The sequence below is a fragment of the Malus domestica genome, chromosome 17, assembly GCF_042453785.1.
Source record: "Malus domestica chromosome 17, GDT2T_hap1".
NCBI lineage: Eukaryota > Viridiplantae > Streptophyta > Magnoliopsida > Rosales > Rosaceae > Malus > Malus domestica.
The window spans coordinates 9,662,185-9,686,674 of record NC_091677.1 but is presented as its reverse complement, the minus strand read 5'-3'; the positions used below and the strand labels follow the sequence as shown (position 1 = coordinate 9,686,674).

General features: G+C 38.3%; 2 protein-coding genes and 2 pseudogenes across 2 annotated transcripts; 3 read left to right on the top strand and 1 right to left on the bottom strand.

Annotated features, from left to right (window-relative positions):
* Positions 1-467: 467 nt before the first annotated feature.
* Positions 468-2,220, top strand: LOC103405032 (exopolygalacturonase clone GBGA483-like). The gene is made up of 3 exons (XM_008344005.4): positions 468-679; positions 815-1,126; positions 1,231-2,220. The coding sequence occupies exons 1-3, from the start codon at positions 548-550 to the stop codon at positions 1,987-1,989; spliced, it is 1,203 nt and encodes a 400-aa protein (XP_008342227.3). The 5' UTR covers positions 468-547; the 3' UTR covers positions 1,990-2,220.
* A 7,861-nt stretch (positions 2,221-10,081) lies between these two features.
* Positions 10,082-17,158, top strand: LOC114822426 (polygalacturonase-like; annotated as a pseudogene).
* A 93-nt stretch (positions 17,159-17,251) lies between these two features.
* LOC114822619 (uncharacterized) lies at positions 17,252-17,897 on the bottom strand (annotated as a pseudogene).
* A 479-nt stretch (positions 17,898-18,376) lies between these two features.
* On the top strand, positions 18,377-21,576 carry LOC103417198 (protein GAMETE EXPRESSED 1-like). Its single transcript, XM_070817522.1, has 6 exons — positions 18,377-18,514; positions 19,219-20,346; positions 20,443-20,569; positions 20,661-20,847; positions 20,940-21,087; positions 21,176-21,576. The coding sequence occupies exons 2-6, from the start codon at positions 19,283-19,285 to the stop codon at positions 21,435-21,437; spliced, it is 1,788 nt and encodes a 595-aa protein (XP_070673623.1). The 5' UTR covers positions 18,377-18,514; positions 19,219-19,282; the 3' UTR covers positions 21,438-21,576.
* The last annotated feature ends 2,914 nt before the right edge of the window (positions 21,577-24,490 follow it).

Sequence of the window (24,490 nt, the reverse complement as noted above, 5' to 3'; positions counted from 1 at the left end):
AAGGGTTGGAGCAGAAAAGATGTTTCTGGGCTAAAAGCCAAATTTTCCGGGCTAAAAAATTTGGCTTTTAGCCCAAGGATTGGAGATGGTCTTAGGAAGATGTACAAATATGGTATGAAAAATATGGTAAGAGTGTCATTTTTGAATTTTGCATCTTAATATAAAACTTCCTAATTAATGTGCATTAGTTAATAAGGTTTATCTTAGATTAGAGGCCATAAGCTCTTCCACACACGTAAATTGTCATAAAAAGTAAGACATGCATTTTTTGACATGTGAATGGTTTAGAGGTTTAAAAGCCTGTTAGCAGGTAAATTAAGGAACCATGACACCTAAAATTGAGTTAAAATAATCATCACAAAAACATGAGGACGTCAGAGATTAGTCCAAATAAAAATTAGGTCAGGATTTTGTGGTTTTCAGCTCCCTTTACTACACTATAAAAATTGAACCCTTTGAGATTAACTAATCAAATCAATCTTAATTAATTCCAGTACTAATCAAGTTTATCAGAATCTAAAAATTTGTAACACAGAAGAAGTCTGACATGGGTTCGAAGTTTGTTCTTAGAGCTACATTCTTTTTGTTCTTGGTAGCACTCTTCATAAAAGCCAAGGCTGCAGATATTGATATCAAGAAGTTTGGAGCCAAGGCTGATGGAAAGACAGATGACAGCCAGGTACAATTTTCTGCGCATTTTGGTTCCGTTTGCATTTCTTGTCACATATCTAGCACATTTATTATATATGTTATCAGACTATGAATATGAACCGGACTTTTTAGCACATTAGTGATGTTTTGATTATGATTTTAGGCTATTAATAGTGCTTGGAAAGAAGCCTGTACATCTGCTACGCCAAGCACGGTTGTGATAGCAAAGGGAAACTACATGGTTGGTCCAGTGAAGTTTCAAGGACCCTGCAAAGCACCGGTTAGCCTTCGGGTTGAAGGAACCCTACAGGCTCCGGCAGAACCCGAAAAGCTCAAGTCACAAGATGGGTGGGTTATTTTCCAAAACATTGATGCGTTATCAGTCTCAGGAGGTGGCACTTTTGATGGCCAAGGTTCAATTGCTTGGTCCAAAAATGATTGTGCCAAAACTGGCAAATGCAACTCGCTTCCTATTGTAAGTTTTTAAATTTTATCTCCACATTTTCTCAATGAGTAATGCTATTTAGACACCCAAAATTAACACAATTGCTAACAGACTTTCTTTTTCCTTGAACACAGAGTTTAAGATTAACTGGGCTGACCAATGCACACATTCAAGACATAACATCTACGAACAGCAAGTTGTTCCACATGAATATCTTGAACTGCAAAAACGTGACTCTTCAACATGTGACCATCAAAGCCCCTGGCGAAAGCCTAAATACCGACGGAATCCACATTGGTAGGTCAACGAACATCAACATCACCGGCGCAGAAATTCAAACCGGTGATGATTGTGTCTCCATTGGTGATGGAAGCCAGCAAATTAACATCGAGAAGGTGACGTGCGGGCCAGGCCACGGCATTAGCATTGGTAGCCTAGGCAGGTACCACGATGAGCAACCTGTAAGAGGGGTCACAGTGAGAAATTGCACCATAAAAAACACTTCCAATGGTGTTAGGGTTAAGACATGGCCTGCTTCACCTAATGGTGTGGCCTCGGATTTGCATTTCGAGGACATAATTATGGAAAACGTGACTACTTCCCCGGTCCTTATAGACCAAGAATACTGCCCGAATGGCCAATGCCAAGCGAAAATGCCGTCGCGGGTTAAAATCAGCAATGTGAGCTTCAAGAACATTAGGGGCACCTCTGCTGATCCTGTTGCTGTCAAGCTTGCTTGCAGCAAAGGCATTCCATGTCAGAATGTGGAAATTAGTGACATTAATTTGACATGCAATGGGAAAAATGGCACCTGTACATCGGTATGTTCTAATGTGAACCCTACTGTGACTGGCAAAGTTATTCCACCTGCTTGTTCTGCAAAGACTTCTTAATTTTGGATCAGTTAAGGAGAGATAATTGCATCTCAAAGAGATGTTAGGGGAAAAAGATAGTAGTAGGAATGAGATGAAATAATCAATAGGCGCCCCTTCATTTGCTTAATGGGTGGTGAACTACATATGCAGCGGTGCAGATATCGTCTTTATGTGTGTGTATATTGGTTTCATGTGTTTAGATATTATTGTATATTTTAATTACTATTTATGACGTTCGAGTTGTTGGAACATGATGCTTCTTTGAATATCATGCTATATAGTGTCGCATTTTGTTTCTAATAAATGTCTTTTTATTTAGTTTAATAACCAAATAAACACTACAACAAAAATGAGCTTTGGGTACAAAACAAATGGCACAATTGAGATTGTTGTGTAAGTTTGACCACCAAAAAGCTTAAATAGAGGGCACCATCTATTGTGCCCAATGTTAAAAAAAGTAGACACAAAACAATAATGGGCACGGAAACCGTGCCGAGTGGGGTACCTTTTTTTTTACTGAAAATGGGCACAATAAACATGTTGTCTCTATAAAATTAAGGACACAAATGAGAAGTTTGTGTGTGGAAAAGTGCACATTCAATAAAGGGCACCATATATTGTGCCCAATGTAAAAGAAGATGGACACAAACACATTATTGGGCTCATGAACAGACATAAAAGACTTTTTGTGCTATAAATAGGATTTATAAGCACAATTGCATGTGTCCATATTTATAATAATGAAGCTTTTATTAATTAAATATATTATGTGTGACAAAATGACTTTTGTGCCTTTACAAGGGCTACCAATAACATGTATATTTCTCAAGGGTTAACATTGTTACAAACCTCTCTTCTATCTCCAAACTTTCCTCTGCAATTTTTTCTAGAATTAATGAGGCCCAAAATATTTTCTCTAATCAATTGTTCAATGACAAGCCCAGAAACCCAAAGTCAAATGTTGGTTCAATTGAAAAGCACCATGAATCACTCACCCCAAGTTTCAAAAGTGATTTTAACTGAGGACACCATGAATCTTCCACTCCAAATTTCAGAAAGTGATTTTAAGTGAGGACAGTCTGCCAATAGCTACACACCCAAGTGTCACAAATCATGGGCCGCACAACTCTAACCTCACGGTAACATACGTAGTTTTGTATTTTATGATTAAATATATTTAAATAAAAGTTATTTTTTGGCCCAAACGTTTAGTATTAAATTTTATGCACTAATATTTGGTATATATTTAAATCAAATGTACATTTTGAATTATTTGCACTATATACTTTTTAGATTTCAAACGGCACGTATAAAAATAAGGGTAAATCGCCAATATGGTCCCTGAGATTTGCATAACTCATCACTTTGGTCCATGAGATTCCAAATCGATAAAAGTGGTCCTTGAGATTGTCCACCATCCATCATTTTGGTCTTTCCGTTAAAAACTCCGTTAAGTGTTCCGGAGCTCTTGGCTGGAAGTTTGGGCAATTTTCAAAGCTTCGTAACTCAATCGTTTCTTAACTAAATTCGACCCATAATATATCAAAATGAAGATAGGAAAGTGTAGAATAAGATTATACCTATTTTGAAGCCCAATGGTTACCAGAGATTGCCAGAAAATAGCCTCAAAGTTGACTGGTCCAAGTGAAAACTTAAAAACTCGCTGGAAACTGAGTAAACTTTAAACGTTCATAACTTCTTCAATACTCAACGAAATCAAGTGATTCAAAAATGAAAATCATACTTCTAGACGAGACGAAGAGAATGATACCTTTTTGATGGCTAACTCACTGTGGTTTGGCCGGAAAACAGTTCGAAAGTGGCTAATTCGAGACCAAGACAGCCACTTTCGAGCTGTTTTACGGCCAAACCACGGTGAGTTAGCTGTCAAAAAGGTACCATTATCTTTTTCTCTTCGAGAAGTATGATTTTTGTTTTTGAATCACTTGATTTCGTTGAGTATTGAAGAAGTTATGAACGTTTAAAGTTTGCCCAGTTTCAGGCGAGTTTTCAAGTTTTCTCTCGGACCAGTCAACTTTGAGCCTATTTTCCTGTAATCTCTGGCAATCATTGGGCTTCGAAATAGGTATAATCTTATTATACACTTCCTATCTTCATTTTGATATATTATGGGTCGAATTTGGTTAAGAAACGATTGAGTTACGAAGCTTTGAAAATTGCCCAAATTTTCGGCCAAGAGCTCCGGGACACTTAACGGAGTTTTTAACGGAATGACCAAAATGATGGATGGTGGAGAATCTCAGGGACCACTTTTATCGATTTGGAATCTCAGGGATCAAAGTGATGAGTTATGCAAATCTCAGGGACTATTTTGGGGATTTACCCTAAAAATAATTGTGCCTTTTGTGCAAAATAACAATAAAAAAATATGAAAAACTTGAAGATGAAAAAAGGTTATTAGTCTTCTTTCTCTTCCCTTCCTCTTCCTTCCCTTTCACTCTCCTTCCCGTATCTTTCCTCTCATTCTTGTATTTCAGGCAACAGTGTCGCCTTCCATTTCCCATCATCTTTCCGATCCTTAAGTTAGTTTCTACAAATTCATAGCCAAATTTCTTCAATTTCAGATCTAAGAAACATATAATTTTGTTCGAGTTTAATGTATTTTGAAGGTATGAGAGCGACGTACAGTACGACGAAGAGAGAAGTAGTAGTGGCGTCGATAGGTGATGAGGCCCGAGCTGGTGATGAAGCCGATCGTTTCTCTCAGTGACCCACGACACAAACTGCCTCGCCTCCGTCCTATCCTCCTCTCGCCGCCGTCTCCTTTCTCTTGCATCCGTCGCCATTCTTATCCTTTTTCCACCTACCTCAACTTGCTGTAGTTAACGAGACATAAAAGTCTTAGAGGAGTTGAACCCGTCCAGCTCCACCTCGAACTGCAACAGAGTCCTCCAGCTCTGCTTCTTCACACGAGCTTGAGGTGAGGACTTCATATTTCCTTCTTGCTTTGTTGTACTGGTCGTGTTACTTGATGGAACTGCGGTAGTGCTCTTCAGCTGCTGTGTTCTTCAATCATGATATGTTGCTTTTAATTTTTGGTGCAAAGCTTAAAGGAGATTGTGAAATGTTGAGAGTTGTCCCACATTAGTGAGGGGTAAGGTTTGCTACGTGCTTATATGATCTTGGGCTACTCCCTATATTGCCAATTGGTTTTATGGTGGAACCTCAATTTCATCATGGTATCAGAACAAGGTTGTCCATATGTGAAGCCCAACGGCCACATGCGCTCCACGTCACCCAGTTGTTATCCACGTGTAGGCTTGAAAATCCGCCACATGTGCGGGGGCGTGTTGAGAGTTGTCCCACATTGGTGAGGGACAAGGTTTGCTATGTGTTTATATAATCTTGGGCTACTCCCTATATTGCCAATTGATTTTATGGTGGAACCCCAATTTCATCATGAAAAACTGCGCTCAGGTCCTTCCTAACGAAGCTGTCAATGGACTCCTCGCCCAAGGTCCTCCGCTTATTTCTCTCTCCTCACTTTGTCTCTCTAAAATTTCAGATTTATTTCTCTAATTTTTTAACTTGAAGTTTTTGTTCTTTTTCTATTTTAGGCCAAATGAAAAAAAATAGAATTGGGCTGAGGCATAGTTGTATTAATGAATCCCTAATTCTAATAAATTCCAATTTCTCAACCCTAATATGATTTTGGTTCTGGGTACTTTCTCTCACTCAACAAATTTGAGCAGCAAAGCACAAATCTTTGTGTTCTTCACTTCAACCAGTTTCGTATTACAGGTACATCCACTTTCTATCTACCTTTTTTTTGGGGTAAAGTGATTAGAGTTGTTTCGGTTATAATTGTGTTAAAGTTTTAGTTAGGATTAAATTATTGATTGCCCAGCTTTTGCTATGTGGAATTGGAGGTGGGCTTTGTGTTAAAAGTCAAGAATTTGTGTGCAATAATAGGGATTGAGTTACAAAGTTGTGTGTTTTGTGCATCAATTGGTGAATGAATTTGATTGGTTCTGTTTGTTGGGATTGAAATTTGAAACAAAATATTCATGCTTTTGTGGCTACGTAGGTGAATGAATTTGATTGGTTTTGTGTGCCTACGCTGTTAAAGAAAAGCTGAAACAAAACGAAACGAAAAAGAAAATTAACAAGAGTGATCGAGCAATGATGAATAAACTTAACAACGTCAGTGACCCTGAGCAACGTGAACTCGAATCATACGTACTGACCTTTTCTTTTTATGTTGATTTTTTTTTAATTTTTTTTTTATGATTTAGGGTCATATTTGAATGGGGGAGTTGTTGTGGTTATATGAGAGCTTGATCATGGTGATGCTGGTACAAGAAATATGGATGCTTGGGGTACTTGGCGAGGCCATTCAAAACGACCCAGTTGTTCAAAAGCAGGCAATCATTTTTTTCCCTTTCTATACATGATGGCCACATCGAAACCCATCAACCACCAAAGCCACCCCTGACCAGGTTGCCGACTCAAATATGAGAAAAGAAATGTGCAGGTTCACTTAAAACCTTAATATTTGATGTTCTTATTCCTGAGAGAACCGATATTCACTTAAAACCTTTATAATTTTAGTTTTATTTTAGTTGGGGATAGAACTTGTAAAATTCTAGTTGTTTTTATATATAATGGTTGTGAATATCTTTGTAAATTGTAATATTATAGATGCTTGTGGTTGTGGGCTGTTTTAATTTTATGAAAAAAAATAATTTTTTGTTTAGCCTCAATCTCAATTTGTAGGTGATTTCGGTTTTTATTTTTTATTTTTAAATAGTTGACATATTGGGCACAATAACAATAAATGCGCTAACATGGGTGGCAGTAACCATCTGACAATTTTGTTAGAAATGGGCACAAAAGGACCTTTATTTGTGCTTACACTTTTCAGCATAACATACATTATTGTGCCCTTTTAGCAATGGTGACGTCCATAGAGGGCACATACACTAAGATAGTAGCTGCATTGTTGCTATTGGTCTATGAGCACATGTGTTGGTGCTCTTTGGCCTCAAAGGGCACATATAATTTATTGTGCCCAGTGGCCATTTTAGTTGTAGTGAAATTAACAAAAGGAGGAAACAAGAGTCACCAAAAAAAAAAAAAAGCAAAGGAAATTTGCTTATATGAAAATAAGCCTTATTTCACTAATCAACTTTCTCTATAAGAACACTATTTGAGCCATAAATAAAAATAAGGCTTGTTATGAGACAAATATATTTTATTTACACAAAGTGGTACGACTCCGGTCCATCAACTTCGAAGGCTAATTTTGGGGTTCCGTATTAAGGCTCATGCAGGGTTTATTCCGAAGCGCATCTGCCATGAAAGCGACCATATCTAGGAATTTCTCTACCCTTAAATGTCGATGAACACGTTATCCGATAAGCTGCTATCACCACATAAATCAAGTGAAACGCCATATGACACATCTGAAGATTCGAGAGGGAAAACGCGCTCTGTTAATACACCACTTGTCCTCCCACGTCTCATTCTTTGACTCTCAAGATAACAAAAGACACAAGGTAAACATTAACACAAAATAGTCTATGAAAACAAGGCCTTATAAATTTAATGAACAACAAATCACTGGGCTACCCCGAGCCACTTTGTAAAGTTGTCAAACTCAGTATAGTGTAGTCGCTGTCTTTTGCCTTCGATCGGCATCAGTGTGTTGAGGCTTAAAAAAACTTCACTACTTTGGAGATGTTTATCTCACAAAGAAAAATGTAATGCAACAGAATTGATAGGCAAGAGAAAGAAAGAACACTTAATGTATTACACAAAATTTTTATTCACTCACAAACTAGTACAAGAGGAAACACTCAAACACTCTTATAAGCTTTGTTGCTTCTTCTCACTTCTCACTACTTGCTCTCTTGTTTGTTACATCACATAGCTTAGCACCTTACCTATTTATAGGCAAGGTTTGCCACCTTTGACATTGCTAGTACTTTCTAGCTAATGCTTAACAACCACACAATTTTACAAGATTCTAGATCTTTCTACAAAAAAGCCTTAGATATTTATGCATGCATTTCACCAACTTGAATTTGTTAGAACTCTCTAGCATGTGGATGGATCTTTCTTTGTGTATGGGCCGGATCAATTATCTTGGGCCAAGACAAGATTACAATTCAACATCCCCTCAACAAAATGGTGTGGCGAAAAGAAAAAATCGAACTATCCTTGACATGGTTCGAAGTATGCTCAAAAGTAAGTAATTGTCCAAGGAGTTGTGGGCAGAAGTTGTAGCATGTGCTGTCTACCTATCCAATTGGTCTCCAACAAGGAGTGTGTGGGGGAAAGACTCCACAAGAAGCATGGAGTGGAAGAAAACTAGATATTTCTCATCTAAGAGTCTTTGGAAGCATAGCTCATGTACATGTACCAGACGAGAGGAGAACGAAACTCAACGACAATAGTGAGAAGTTCATCTTCATCGGTTATGATTCAAATTCAAAAGGCTATAAGCTGTATAATCCAAATAATGGGAAGATGGTGATCAGTAGAGACATGACGTTTGATGAAGAAAGAGAATGAGTTTTTGGCTCTCATGCAGGTGATCTTCACTTATTTCCTCAGTTTGAAGAAGAGAATGAACAAGGGATGATGGAACAACCAAGAGAGCAAGTAGTGAGAAATGAGAAGAAGCAACAAAGCTTCTAAGAGTGTTTGAGTGTTTCCTCTTGTACTAAGTTTGTGAGTGAATAAAAATCTTGTGTAATACTTTGAGTATTCTTTCTTTCTCTTGCCTATCAATTCTGCTGCATTACATTCTTCTTTGTGAGATAAACATCTCCAAATTAGTGAAGTCCTTCTAAGCCCCAACACAGCGTAGGCCCGGATCTCCTTCAAAATCTTCAGAGCCGCCGAGGCTTCTCAACCCCCTCAACGGAGTCGTTAACGATCAGGGGCAATTCTGGAACAATCTTTATTTTATGCCCGAGAGCCATAATCAGAGACGGATTGCCGAAGCGGCGATGGCTGAAACGGACGGCCTAGTGCTAATATTTCATTGAGATATTCCCCTAAATGAAGCCTATACATCTTACCTAAAATCAAATTTGGCTTCTTGATATTTTCTTAATTACTAAACATTATATTGTTGACACTTAGTATTATGGTCTGGTGATATTTCTGTTCATTTGTAAATAAGAGGTTTAGCTCACCCCTCTCCCTTAGTGTCGATATTAAAAATTATAATGTTCTCAACTTAAATTCCTTTTTTCTTGTACGAGGATGAAAGCATATCTTAACCCTCCGAGGGATGAAGCATTTGACATTTTAACTGAAAATTTTCTTGTTTCAGCCTCAATAGTTCTTTAAAGGTGGACATTTTCTAAGCAAATTTAAGGGGTGGTATTCAACTTGGATTTTGAGGGATTTTAATTATTTTAATAAAGGTATCCAATTAAGATTTTAAGTGATTCTCTAAAATTTAACGTGTATCCAATCAGGATCTAAGGATTTTAAGAAAGTTTATAACATTTTAGGTGTGTTTAATTAGGAATTTATTTTAAAGATCTTTAAAAAGTTAAGGAATTTGATGGAATTTGAGATTTATGAAGGAATTGAATCAAGATTTTACAAGAAATTTCTACAAGTTAATTAAACTCCATCAAAATCTATAAATTTATAAATCCATCAAAATCTCTCAAACTCTGACACACCCCATCCCGAAGGAGGGCATGCTGGCCGTCACGTGAGAGTGGTAGACATTTTCCTAATGTGCTTCCGAACTGTGTAGTCACGCCCTGATTCTAAAATCGGGGTGTGTCAAACTCTCACCCCTAAAGTTTGAAAGCAGGAAAACATTTTTCTTGTGAGAGGAGAAATAACGCTTACCTTGTTCTTTAAATTTTTTTTTACGGCACAATATTTATCCAAATTTCCTTTTTCCATTTTAGGACACAATTTTTTTCCTTCATAATTTCCGTTCTATTCCCTTAATTCCAGTAAGTTATCACATTCCTGATTCTATAAATACAGGCAATTTTCCTTCTCCCAAATCGCCTATTTGCATGAATGAACTCTACATGTCAAAGTTGCAACGAACTGTGAAGTTCAGATCGCCTGCAAATTGAGCGGCTCAATTTCCTGTCGCTCTAACCTAATGGGTACGTCTGCATGATCTTATTATGTTCTTTAGGGTTTAGGGTTTATTTTGACTTTCACCCATTTCTCAATGCAAAAAGTCAGAAGTTTTTTTCTGAAATTTGCTTCCGAATGTTTTTCCCCATCTAAAACGTTAATCCTTGTTCTAGTTATATATGATATGAAATTTATTGAATTGAAACTAATTGTTTTATTTTATTTTAATGCAGCTGGAAATTGGATATTGGCATTCTTATTTTTAGTATCCATTGCTAAAGCCGAGGTCTTTTATGTGACAAGTTTAAGATATCGAGGAAATTCTAAGGGTGACATTACGCAGGCTGTGGCTAACGCTTGGAGAGATGCATGTGCATCACCATGGCCAGCCAAAGTTATTATTCCAAAGTGGGAATATTATTTAAGAGGAGCTATTCTGAAAGGTCCTTGCAAAGCTCCGATTGAGATTCAAGTTCAAGGCTATTTGCGTGCCCCTCAAGACCGCAGCCGACTCATTCAGCAGGGCACCTGGGTTCAATTTCAGCACGTTAACAGGCTCATGTTGTTTGGTGGTGGAACTTTTGATGGCCAAAATAATTGCTACCAAGTTATTTTATAACGATCATTAGACGTTTAGGGGAAACAAATTCTGCATACATTTTTCGCTTCCTGCACATCTCTTTGTTTATTTCTACTACTTGATTCTTTTTTTATTTATTCAACCTAAATGCCAAAAATAAACAGATGTGTGTATGAGGAAAACAATACATATGTGCGAAAATTACTTTTTGTATTAATTGTTTTTTGTATTGCTAGTACCACAATATGCTAATCTTTTTATTTTTTTATTTTTTTAAAGTATGCTAATCTATTTGTTTTTCTAATGTAGAATCTGATGTTTGATTTTGTCACCAATTCCATAATCAAGGGTATAACTTCACTTGATAGCAAATATTTCTACATCAATGCTCATGAATGTCGCAATGTCACACTACAATACTTGACCATCACAGCGCCGGAGGACAGCCACAACACGGATGGAATTCACATCGGGAGTTCATTCGGGATAACCATCAATCACACGACAATTATTGGAACCGGAGACGATTGTGTTTCTGTTATTGGTGGGAGCAAAAACATCATCGCGACCAACTTTATTTGTGGACCAGGGCACGGCATTGATAGACATATATTGTGTGGCTGAGATATTGCCACTTGTATGCAGATTAGAGAGTTAGTTAGAAAGTTAGTTAGGCAGTTTGTTTAGAATATTGAGAAGGGTATAAATACTGTTGTATGTGGGATTGCTTAGTAAGTAAGAAAAGTAATATACTGAAAGTGTTTGGTTTCTACTTCTCTCTCTAAATTGCTTGAATCTCTTCTTCCTCTCACTACATTTCTGTAGGTTAATATGGTATCACTCGCCATTAGAGCTTGATCAGCTTCTTCGATCCGAGTCTTCCGCAGCTCCAACACTTCGTCTTCCTCTGGATTCTTGCTTCTTGCAAGCATTTCTTGATTGCTTTGACTTCGTCTTCTCTGCTTTCTAGGGTTTATTGTTTCCGGGTGCTATGGAACTACGATCTGGTTGCGTCTTCGTCTTCTTCTAATAGTGCACTCCAGGTGTTTGATACATTGTCTCAGTGAGTTTCGGCAACGATGGTAACAGCTTCTCAAGTTCAGCTTCTTCAATCTCCCATCACTGCTCTAGTTTCGTCGATTTCTACATCTGTGAATGTGAAGTTGGATGATTCGAATTATCTCACTTGGCATTTTCAAATGCAATTACTGCTTGAGAGTAATGGAATTCTAGGGTTTGTCGACGGCACGCATCCTTGTCCTCCTCGACATTCCTCACAATCTGGAGATTCTGGTGTTAATTCCTCAAATTCAATAACTTCTTCTGCTAGTGATGAGTATTTGATTTGGATGATGCATGATAAAGCCCTGATGCAGTTACTTACTGCTTCTTTGAGTCCAATGGCTTTGTCGTGTGCTATTGGTAGTACAAGCTCTCGGGATCTCTGGATTCGATTGCAAGAACAATTCTCCACAGTCTTCAAGACTAGCATATTTCAGATGAAGTCTAATCTTCAAACCATTAAAAAGGGATCTGATTCGGTTGCTCAATATTTACAGAAAATCAAAGAGGCCAGAGATTATCTTTCAGCTGCTGGGGTGTATTTTGTTGATGAAGATATTGTCATTCTTGCGTTGAATGGTTTGCCACCAGAGTATAATACATTCAGAACAGTAATAAGGGGACGTGAGAATGTTATATCTCTGAAGGAGTTTAGGACACAATTACTTGCTAAAGAAGCTATTCTGGAATCCACTGTTAATGCACCCTTTATGACTGCAATGGTTGCCTATACTTTACCTCTGAGAGCACCTACTCAATCCAATTTTGTAGCTGGTGGTTTCAAGCAGTTCAATGCTCCCAAAAACAAGGGGAAGGGCCGGTTTCATCAAAATAACAGGCCTTTTTCATCCAAGCCATATCTTCCTACTCAAACTCATGTTCTCCAAAATCCAAGTCCTGGTGTTCTTGGTTCTTTTCCTCATCAGCAGCACTCCCCTCCTTCTGCTCCACCCCTCCTCTCATGTCAACTTTGCAACTGTGATGGTCATTCTGCGCCTTTCTGTCCATCCAATTCTTCTGCGAAATCCCGATGTCAGATTTGTGGCAGGTTTAATCACAGTACATGGTTCTGTTTTTACAATGACAAGGGTCCCAACTATATTGGTGCTGGCAATGGTTCTTATCCACAACCAGGGCATCTATATTCTCAGCAGTCTTCTTATCCACAGCAAGGGTATTCATCACAGTTTCCTGCTCCACAACAAATTCAGTCTCAGGCACCAATGCAGGCTTTTCATACTATGGTGCCACACCCCTCTCCTCCAGCAGCATCTTCATCTCCTTCCCAAGTTTGGATAACTGATTCCGGCACAACGAATCATATGACTGCTGATCTCTCCAATCTGTCTCTAGCTTCACCCTATCTCACTAATGAAGTCATACAAACTGCCAATGGTGAAGGTTTGGCCTGTATCTCACATTGGTAGTACTGTTATAAAACCATCTCTCCATCCTATAAAATTGAATTCTGTGTTATATGTTCCCAAATTAACACAGAATCTTCTATCTGTCCATCGCATCTGTTTGGATAATAATTGTTGGCTTATCTTTGATGCCTTCTGTTTTTGGATCCAGGACAAGGCCACAGGGAGGGTACTATATAAAGGATTGTGCAGTAATGGACTCTACCCACTCTCATCTCTAGCCAATGTGTCACCTGCCGGTTCTCAAAGCATTGCTTCAAATAAAGCCCTCCTTGGTCAGTTGGTTACTTCTACTACCTGGCACAATAGATTAGGACATCCATCTAATTCAGTTGTCTCTCTTATGTTGCATAAGTCCAAAGTTGCTTTTGCAAAAGACCCAAATCCAGTTCTGTGTCCTAGTTGTCTTGAGGGTAAATTCTGTAAACTTCCCTTTGCATTAAGTGTCAATAAATCTGTAACTCCTTTTGCTGTAGTGCATAGTGATCTTTGGGGTCCTGCACCGTGTAAATGTGTGGATGGATATCGGTACTATGTCACCTTCATTGATGAATGTACCCGGTATTCCTGGATTTTCCCATTGATTAATAAATCCGATCTTTGTGCCACTTTTATTGCTTTTCATGCTTATGTTCTCACTCAATTCTCTGCAAACATTAAAATTTTGCAAAGTGATGGTGGTGGTGAGTACATTAGCAAGTCACTTCAATCGTTTCTTCTCCAAAAGGGCATTTCTCATCAAAAATCATGTCCTTATACCCCTGAACAAAATGGGATGGCTGAACGTAAACACAGACACGTTATTGAAACCACAATTACTTTGTTGCAAACAGCTAAACTGCCTTCATAGTTTTGGTCCTTTGCATGTCAAACTGCCATTTATCTCATTAATAGAATGCCTACTCCCATTCTACATAACCAGTCTCCTTTTGAAGCCTTATATGGTGCTGTTCCAGTGATTCATCACTTGCGAACATTTGGTTGTGCTTGTTATCCTTTCTTAAGACCTTACAATGCTACCAAACTTCAAGCTAAGACTACAAAATGTGTGTTTTTGGGATATGCATCCAAATTCAAGGGCTTCATATGTTTTGCAGTTTCTACACATAAATTCTTTGTGTCTAGACATGTGGTGTTTAGTGAACATGAGTTTCCTTATAATGACTTGTTGTCCCGAGCCACCACACCACAATCTACCACTTCTGTTCACATTACTGATCTGTCATCTCTTCCTGTAGTCCCCTCACAGCCTATAGTCACTATACCCTCCTATCATACTCTCATTTCTCCTGAGTCTCCATTACATTCCCCTTCTGCTCCCGGGTCTTCATCCTTCTCACCAACCACTTCTCATTTTCTTGATCCACCACCCTCTCCTCAGTCCATTACTGGTGCCGTTTCAACCACTGATCACATCCCTGTGGTACTTGAACATAGTCCTGTTACACTACAAGTGGTTCCTTCCATTCCCTCCTTGAATATACATCCTATGCAGACTAGGAGTAAAAGTGGTATCAGCAAAAAGAGGTTCTTTTGTCTGCTCTTGCTACTTCCATGGATGCTGATTTGTCTATGTGTGAACCCAAAACATACAAATCTGCTCTCAAGAGTCCTGTGTGGTTTCAAGCAATGAAGGAAGAGATCAGTGCTTTGCATACTCAAGGAACATGGAGTTTAGTTCCTTTACCTGCAAACAAGAATTTAGTAGGGTGTAAATGGATTTTCAAACTCAAGAGACATTCAGATGGTTCAATTGCACGACATAAAGCTCGATTGGTTGCCAAGGGATTTAGTCAAGAACCTGGGCTGGATTACAGTGAGACCTTTAGTCCAGTTGTTAAACCTACCACAGTGAGGATTGTTTTAGCACTTGCTGCTCAATTTAATTGGTCACTTCGGCAACTAGATGTCAAGAATGCGTTTCTCCATGGAATCTTACAGGAGGAGGTGTATATGGATCAGCCACCTGGCTTTGAGGATCCCCAGAATCCCACTTTGGTATGTCAATTGCATAAATCCCTATATGACTTAAAACAGGCCCCGAGGGCATGGAATGACAGGTTTACTTCTTTTCTGCTTAAGTTGGGCTTCCATAACACCTATTCTGATTCCTCCTTATTTGTGAAAACTGTTGGTGCCAATATTGTGATCTTATTGCTATATGTCGATGATATTATCATCACAGGAAGTGCAACCACTGTGATTCAGCAAGTCATTGATGCTTTAACTTCTGAATTTGACATCAAGGACTTAGGTCCTCTTCACTACTTCCTCGGCATTCAGATTTCCAAGACTGCCAAGGGGTTATTTTTGTCCCAACAGAAATATGTGCAGGATCTCCTAGTCAAAACAGAAATGCTTGACTCCAAGCCTTGTGACACACCCTGCTTACCTTCTAACAGGTTACTCAAGGATGATGGTGACCCCTATCCTAATCCTACTTTATATAGAAGTGTGGTGGGTGCTCTTCAATATCTAACGTTCACACGACCTGATATAGCTTTCTCTGTGCATCAAGTCTGTCAGTTTATGCAGCATCCCATGGTCTCTCATTTCACTGCCGTTAAAAGGATCCTGCGGTATTTGAAGGGCACTATGTCCTGTGGCATTACCTATTCTCAAGGGGACTTGGCACTATCTGCATTTAGTGATGCCGATTGGGCTGGAGATCCCAATGATCGGCGATCTACAACAGGGTCTGTGGTGTTCCTCAGGAATAACCCTATATCATGGTCCTCTAAGAAACAGCAGACAGTGTTCCGATCTTCGACTGAGGCAGAGTATCGTGCTTTATCTTCCAATGCAGCAGAACTTGATTGGATTCAACAAATCCTTGCTTTTCTGCATTTTCCGATTTCTGCTCCTCCTGTTTTATACTGTGACAACCTTTCTGCTATAGCCTTGTCTTTCAATCCCGTCCAACATCAACTGACCAAACACATTGAAATTGATGTGCATTTTGTTCGAGAGCGGGTTTCTCAGAACAAGCTTGTGGTGCAGTTTGTGTCCTCAAAGGAGCAGTTTGCTGATATCTTAACCAAAGGCCTCAGCTCTTCGTTGTTTCTTTTTCATTGTAACAATCTCATGTTAGGATCATCCAAACATGAGATTGAGGGAGGATGATAGACATATATTGTGTGGCTGAGATATTGCCACTTGTATGCAGATTAGAGAGTTAGTTAGAAAGTTAGTTAGGCAGTTTGTTTAGAATATTGAGAAGGGTATAAATACTGTTGTATGTGGGATTGCTTAGTAAGTAAGAAAAGTAATATACTGAAAGTGTTTGGTTTCTACTTCTCTCTCTAAATTGCTTGAATCTCTTCTTCCTCTCACTACATTTCTGTAGGTTAATAGGCATAAGTATCGGTAGCCTAGGAAAGTACCCAAATGAAGAGCCTGTAACTGGAGTCGCAGTGAAGAATTGCACTCTGAAATACACACAGAATGGCGTGAGAATTAAAAGATGGCCAGGCTCCCCAACATTTACGACCTCGCCAATCTGGGACTTACTGTAAACAAGATGATCCATCCAAAGTCAAGATCAGCGAAATTGGCTTCACCAACATCAAGGGCTCATCTGCAACCCCAGTTGCAGTCAAGCTTTTGTGCAGCAGAAAATGACCGTGCGAGAAGGTGTGGTTAACTGACGTTGATCTCACATACAGTGGAAAAAGGGGCACACTTACCTCTCGATGTGCTTATGTCAAGCTCTCTTTTACTCACGTGCCAGATGCTCTTGCTTGTGCTAACTGGTCCTATTCACCGACTCCAAGAACCAGAAGAAATTTCACCAACGTTCTCACTAGATAAATTGCTTGTTGGTTTTGTTGTTATGGTATCGTGTAAGACTGTAAGAGGTAGAAAATAGCCATTGTTAGGGTTTAGTTAAAGTCTCTTTTTGGTATTGATTTATGGTTACATTCGTGCGCCCGACCTAATTAAGTTTTGGAGGTCTGTGGCGAAATTTGCAAACCCCTTGAACGCACTGTAATTTCTGCTTTAAAACATATAAAGAAAATCAAATTTTTTTCTACATATGTTCTGCTTAATTTTTAGCTTAGACTTAGTAGGTTTTGTTCAAAATTAATAAAAACAAAACTAGAAATAAGCAAAAATAATGGGGAAGGACACCAATAACAAAACTAGAAATAAAAGCAAATATAGAAAACTCTTTAATTTCCCCATTAATTGAGAAATTAATTCAATGAGAAGAGATCTTGAGATTGAGGGACTTCTTATTGATCCATCCCTTCCAGGTCCGACCATTACCTTTGCGAGTAATTGCGGATGCTGCAGGTGTTTCATCGTTCTCCATCTTCACCGGCTTCTTGTATAGCATAAAGTTACGAACTCCTCCTTGTGCTCCAATTGTCTCCCACGGACTCAGACCATCAGGTCTTGCGTTGGGGCAGTAGAGCAGGAAGTCATTGATATTGGAGCCGAGAACCGGTAGGCGTCCCTCACGCGCATAGGATTTCAAGGTGGTATCGATGACGGCAGCAACAAGCTCCTGCGTTGACAAGGAAACGGATCGGGCCGGCACTGCTTACCACAGTGATGCTGATCAAGAGCCGGTTGCCCTTGGCGGTGTTCTCATTCTTCCTATTTTTGTCCAGCAACATCTTCGTCGTTGTTTAGTGATCAAAATTAAAGTAATAAAAATTTGACAGGCGGCGGCAGTTAAGGCTTAGGGGTCGAGGCCGACGCAGCGGTAGTACCAGCCTTCCTTGCAGGAGTCGAAGGCAGCGGCAGCAATCGGGAGGACAGCACTCGGCATGAAATTACAGACGCTTATAATTTCCACCATTCACGAATCACAACTTGATTTGGGTTTTTATAAGCGCCTAAATGGATAAATACACATATTTCCCAACTCCAGCGGAATAAGGAGGACCGAATAACAATACACGCGGCAGACCCTTTGGACAAAAAGACATATTTCCCAACTCCACCAGGTTACTTTTTTGTATTTTTCATATTTTCTTTTACATGCCGTTGCTTTTCCTTGGATCGCAAGTCTTTACTTTATATCGCGATGTTTTCCCGGGAGAATAAGGAGTACCCATCAAAACACCACGCGGCATTCCACTAGTGGACCCAATACAGAAACTGACCTGTTTTTGTCCTATTTCCTAACTCAAACAGTTTGATTATTTTATTTTATTTTGGGTCGTTTCCAAAAAGACAGCGTCTCCTCCCTTATAAATATCATACACGTTTCTTTCTCTGAAAGTCACCATTGCATGTAACCCAACAGTCCAAAACGCAGGCAGAGCGACTCCTCTTCGCGTTCTCAAGTAAGTCATCTCTCTCTCTCTCTGAAAGTCACCATTGCATGTAACCCAATAGTCCAAAACGCAGGCAGAGCGACTCCTCTTCGCGTTCTCAAGTAAGTCATCTCTCTCTCTCTCTCTCTCTCAAGTTGTGAACTTTCGTTTTCTGTTTTGCATACACTTCTAAATTTTCACCATCCGATTGCATAGATTTCAAAGTTTTGTGTGATTTTTCCCAGGAATTTGATTGTTTCGATTTCACCCTTTGAGGGTCTTGGCCTGTCTCCTTTTATGCCATTAAATAATTTATTCTACAAGAGTAGTAAAAGAAGGTGAAAAGTATTAGTCTTTGTTTTGTTTTGTTTTTTTTCTTTGATTATGTTTCTGCTGAGGAGGACTAAATCATATTAGTTGAATGTCAATTTTCAATTTAAAGAAAAAAATTGAACTGATGAAGAGGCCTAGTTCAAAACGACATAATTAAGCACATATTGCCGGGCTATCGAATTCGAAGGAAATGATTATTTTTCATTTAGTAGGCTATGTGGTGCTTATTAGTTCTACTGGAGTGAATATGTGAACAGAATTCTGAACACAAAACTTATGGTAATCAAATTTACGATCACCTTCTTTTCTCTGCATTGGCTTTTCCTTTTCCTGTTATCTTTCTCTTTCAATGCTTTCTAAATACGGATTTCATTGATTTCTATTACATTTTTTCCAACTCTGCCAATTTTTATTGAAATCCCCTAACCTTTCTACTTCTGGCAGCATATAGTTTATGGTTCTTTCCGGTACTTATTAGGGTTTTGTAATGCAGGTTACCGGATATTCGAACTACATACAAATTTGAAGAATATCTTTTGCTAGGAAAAGAGGCTCAGATGGGACAATGTAAGTCTCTTCTTTTACTCTTGATCTTCCTAACTCTCTCAAGGTCTGGTATGTCATGGTTTTGGTCCTCTTCTTCCGGCAACACTGGCAATAATCCACCTCAAAATCTGCAAATATCAAGTGATATCGTTGCCGAGTTCTCCATGGATTCTCTCAATGATGAAAAAGGCACTGAACGTGTCAACAATGCTAGAAGAAAACTGGTGGGCGCTAATTCTTGTTGGCATGATGCTTATAGAGGAATATTTGGAGCATGCTCAGAGATGGCCGCGGATAACAATGATAAGAGGAAGAGATTTGCTTGGGATCTTAGCCATTGCTTTCAAAAGGATTCTGGAAGAACCCCTTTTCCAATGTGTCGCGTAGGCTCTCCTATGAAATCTTGCCTTGAAAAACTGGACAATGATGCTATTCACACGTACCGCGGATTCTATTTAGAAACCAACTCCATTTGCCATCAGTTACAGTCTGGAATTTTCAGGCATCAGACGGAGAAATTGGTGAATGATTTGAAAAAATCATCTGATTATGCAGAGAAAAAATTAGTGAACATAGCCGAAACGGCAGATATGTTGTTAGAGGGCTCGAAAGATATACATGATTCTTTGACTTCAATCGATGAACAAACACAACAAGTGGCTCAGACTTCCAAGAATGTGAGTGATCACATTGGTGAGATAGTGAAGCAGTCAGAGGCGGTGTTTGAGCAGTCCAAGAAAATTGAAGCCTCCCAATTGGAATTGCAGATGGGGCAGCACAAACTGAAGGAAAACTTGGAAGCAGGGATGGTAATGGTTCATGAATCTTATCACATTTTAGGTAAAGGAATACTCAGCTTGCAGGATGAGACTAACGAAATAGAGAAGAAGATAGGTGTTGTTGGAGAAGCCATGTCTTCAAAGATGAGCAAGTTGCAAAGCAAGGCGGACGATATTGGGAATGTAGCTGATATTTCCTTGGAAAGGCAAAAGGAACTTCTACATGGCCAATCTGAAGCGCTTAACGGGCTTCAGTCACTGACTAAATTCCAATCCCAAGCTCTAAAAGAGAGCAAGTAAGGCATAATGCACTGGCCATGCTAGTGAATATATTTTAGACATTATCAAGCTGTATGTTTTAATGTGGTTAATAACATATTTTAAATTTGCAGGGGAATATTGCGGCAGTTTGCTACATTAGGCCGTGAAAAACAGGAAGAGCTTCTTCGAAGCCAAGAGAAGATTCAACGAGCTCATGACCATCTAGTCGAAAATTCAAAGACCATATTGGAAGCTCAGGTTACTATTTCTTTTTGTTGCATTTTAATTAGTCCAGTCTTTGTCATAATTTTATGATTAACATAACAATAATTTATGTTTATGTATATAGGAAACTTTTGAACAGAAGCAGGCATCCATGTTTGTTGCTTTGGATAGGCTATTTGCCTTGCACGACGCACTGCTGGTGGAATCGCGGTCAATGAAAGCAGTATTTTTCTATTTCATATCAATGCTTGCCATTTATATGTTAACCAGCACAAAGCAAACTTACCCAGTGAGACACTGGCTTTATTTGTGTAAGTATATCATTCATTAATCGTATGTATTTTTAACTAAAATATATTTCGTGATTTTGAACTAACTTGTATGTGAACATTTTTTGTCGCAGTTCTATGCCTTGCATTCCTGCTTGAATTTGCAGTCCTTCGATTTGCATCAAATGGAATAGAGCAACGGACTCGGTGGGATAGTGGAGTTAGGAACGTTTATGTGCTGTATGCTGCCCTTCACTTATTATATGCTTGTTGGAAATACAAGTAAGTGAAAAGAACTCATCAAACCTAAAATTATCCAGTTGGTTTTTTATGATTTGGATTTAACATGTCTCTGTGTTGAAAATTTCAGGGACTATGAAAGGCTAAACTACGATATGCTACAAAAACTAACAGAGGAGGTTATAAGCTTGCGAAAAAATGCAGATCAGTTTTCCTGGGAATCGGATGATGAATCTGACTGGTCTGCATTCGTTGACAAAGACATATCAGACGGCATTGAACACCTGACGGATTCAAACCATTTCAAAGAAGAAGTTGGAGATAATTTACATGCAGTCTCTTCATATATTAGAAGATACAATCTACGCAGTCGCAGTCGCAATCGTATCTGATCTGATGTTAAAATTTGTTTACCATTTTCTTGCTAAGAGGTTGAGAACAACATTATAATGATTTGCCAATTTGGATCATGCAGGACTCACTGCTGATTGTCCTAATATTTTTGTAATTGTATATGTAAATCATCATTCATTATCATCAACAATATCTAATATTTTTTACAAGATATTAAAATGGACACTAGAATTATATGATTGAAAATCAGTTGAGAAAATTATCAAGGATCTTACAATCTTGGAAATACAAATAAATCTTGCAGGAAGTGAGTAGCTAGTCGATTGATACACTATAATTGGGTGGATTGGCAACTTACGTGCCATAACTGTCTCGCAAAATTTGTCCCACATTGAAGAACTTCTAATGAGTCAAAATGGAAAAACATAACTCATAATATTATTTTACTTTTTTGCTTTTATGTACGTTAGTTTGATATGTAAGATTCACTGTCATCAAATACATACACATCTGCTTGTACCATACAAATCCAAATCCAAATCTAGTGATTAACAGAAGAATCCTTCACCACTTTTGGTAATTAAAATATTGGCTTTGAAATTTGGTTTGGCTGCTCATATATATATATATATATATATATATATATATATATGTAAAGCCTTGAAATCGAATATAGCACAGATACTGATACTGACATACCATAATCATGACTAAAGCACAGGCAAAACCAACTAATCAGAGTGTCGGCAGGTGCATTTGCAATTCAGAATCCTTAAGTGGACAAAAATGTCACCAACAAGGCAGCAACATCATAATCTTTGATGCCACCAGCCACCGTCGAAAGTAAAATTTTGATTAAAAAAACAAGCAAAAATAAACTAGTTTATTTAATTGTATTTTTCATCAGGTACATGTAGTTTAATTGGTCATTGTCGAGACTCAATTATTTCCATCATTCCATGATAATCTACTTTATTCCCATGTCATTTTCAGTCTGTATAAAAAGTGTGAACAATGGTGAGATAATTGGGGTTCATAGCACTTCGAAATCGTATTCATTAAGCAAAGGATAAGATAAAATTAAAGTACTTTCGTTGCATGTTGTTTTCTAGTTAGTGATTATTAACATGGTATTTTTCTATGATAGTTACTTTTTGAGCATTGTATTGGTTCCTCTCGATATGCTTTGTGATTTTTTAACAAGTTGATTGACAAAAAAAATGCTATGTCTATAATTCTCTCTTGATGGATTCAATATGTGGTAGTTAAAACTCTGGGATATATATATATATACACACACACTATATTTATATATCGATACTATTTTAATTTAACAGCCTAATAGTAAGTTCTTATGTGTTTTCGATTGTATACAAATATATGTTTACGTTTGGTTGTAGGCACATTTTCTCCACCCTGGCCAATAGAGATATTTGTTTAATTTCTAAAATGTTTCTAGTCATCTAGCTCCACCTACCAAGCATATAGTTAAACCAGATTTTAACCATTAACACTATTGAAAGAGTACCATACACATGAAATAGATTAACAATTCTTATACACAACTACTGAAAAAAGAGAAGTTTTACTCGTTTCCAGAAACGTGCAAACATTTTCTTTTCCATGCTTCAGCCAATATTTTTGTTGACAATAACGTATAGGTAACCTATCGAATTAAGAAACATATTACTTTTTAATGTCCATCTAAATGGTGCACAACCTTTTGCCCCTTATTCTCTTAATAAAAGAAGTTACCACAAAATTCACAGTGACAACTACTATTCTTGGATACAATTCTCAGTGTGTACTTCATCAAGAGGAGTAATTTAAATTTGGCCCTACATTTCATATTTTTGTATGAAAATTAATATACTTGTCGGATATCTGACAAGAAAACTTCACCAAACCCATCACAGACGTTTCATAAAACTAGACTTTTTGTGTGGCTAGGAATGAATAGATTGATCATCAAATAACGAAAAAGAAAATCTTAAATCAAATGATTTGTTAGGACTGCATTGTGACCACAACTGCACTAGCTAGTATAAACATGAATTCCCACAATTCCACAATACAAGTTACGTACAAAGGTTGGGGTAGTTGACTCTATCCTTGTTTCCCACTAATTATGGACAAAAACCAAGCCACATTCTTACTCTCTTCCCCTCTTATTTGGGATTTTGAACACAATTTTACATTGTCCCCTCATCATTAGTCAATCGTCAAAACAAGGGAAAACAAGGGTTTGGGAAAGGCATAAATATTTGTCAAAGTAACGCATGATGTGGTAGGTTTCCATCAAGGGTCCGTATTGGGGGACTTCTTGTAGGGGTCGGTATAGGGCGGCTTCTTGTAGGTGGAGATGGATTGTCTGCCCTCCCCTCTCCATACCCTCTTCATGTTCTCCTGTTTTGTGCGGTCACGGTTAAGTAACGTCAACATTTGCTTTTTGTCTTATTATTTTTATAAAAAAAATAAATATAAAATGTTGACGTGGTTTAACCGTGACCGCACAAAACTAGAGGGCATGGAGAGAGTATGGAAAGGGGAGGGCAGACAATCCATCTCCCTTGTAGGTAACACTGGAATTTATTCCCATATCTTGGACCAGAAATTGATGGGTTGGCCAAAGGATCATGCTTTTTCTTGGTTTAAATATAAAGAATTCTCATTTTTTTCTGCTCTTCTTTTACTAAAGAAATATTATTAGTCATCTTATATCACTCATTCTTTCAATTAGTTTTTCATTAAGGTAAATTTTTTTAAATGTAGATAAAAGCTCTCTGCATGTTGTGCTTTTCATTTTACTGGCCCCACTACCATTTGTGTTTCGAATCTCGCAACTCCGGCGCTTGGTGACATCGGATTTGGCGACTCTGTTGTCTTATTCGACTAGATCTTGGGTGCTTAACGGATGGAAACCGGAATCTCACTAGAGCGGTGAAGTTGTAGGTGGCTTGGGCATGAGTGTCCTTGTTCTCCATTGAGGTGAGTTGAGCAATGGTTCCCTTCCCAGAGTATTGTGGTTGTGTTTTTGCCTCACCTTGTGAGTGTTGTGGTCGCTCTGTTATGATAACTAGATTAGTGTTCG

Coding starts and splice junctions, on each gene's coding strand:
- LOC103405032 (XM_008344005.4), top strand. CDS start 548: ATGGGTTCGAAGTTTGTTCTTAGAGCTACATTCTTTTTGTTCTTGGTA. Junction 680..814: donor GAAAGACAGATGACAGCCAG/GTACAATTTTCT, acceptor TTATGATTTTAG/GCTATTAATAGTGCTTGGAA. Junction 1,127..1,230: donor AATGCAACTCGCTTCCTATT/GTAAGTTTTTAA, acceptor CCTTGAACACAG/AGTTTAAGATTAACTGGGCT.
- LOC103417198 (XM_070817522.1), top strand. CDS start 19,283: ATGGGACAATGTAAGTCTCTTCTTTTACTCTTGATCTTCCTAACTCTC. Junction 20,570..20,660: donor AGACCATATTGGAAGCTCAG/GTTACTATTTCT, acceptor TTATGTATATAG/GAAACTTTTGAACAGAAGCA. Junction 20,848..20,939: donor GAGACACTGGCTTTATTTGT/GTAAGTATATCA, acceptor TTTTTGTCGCAG/TTCTATGCCTTGCATTCCTG.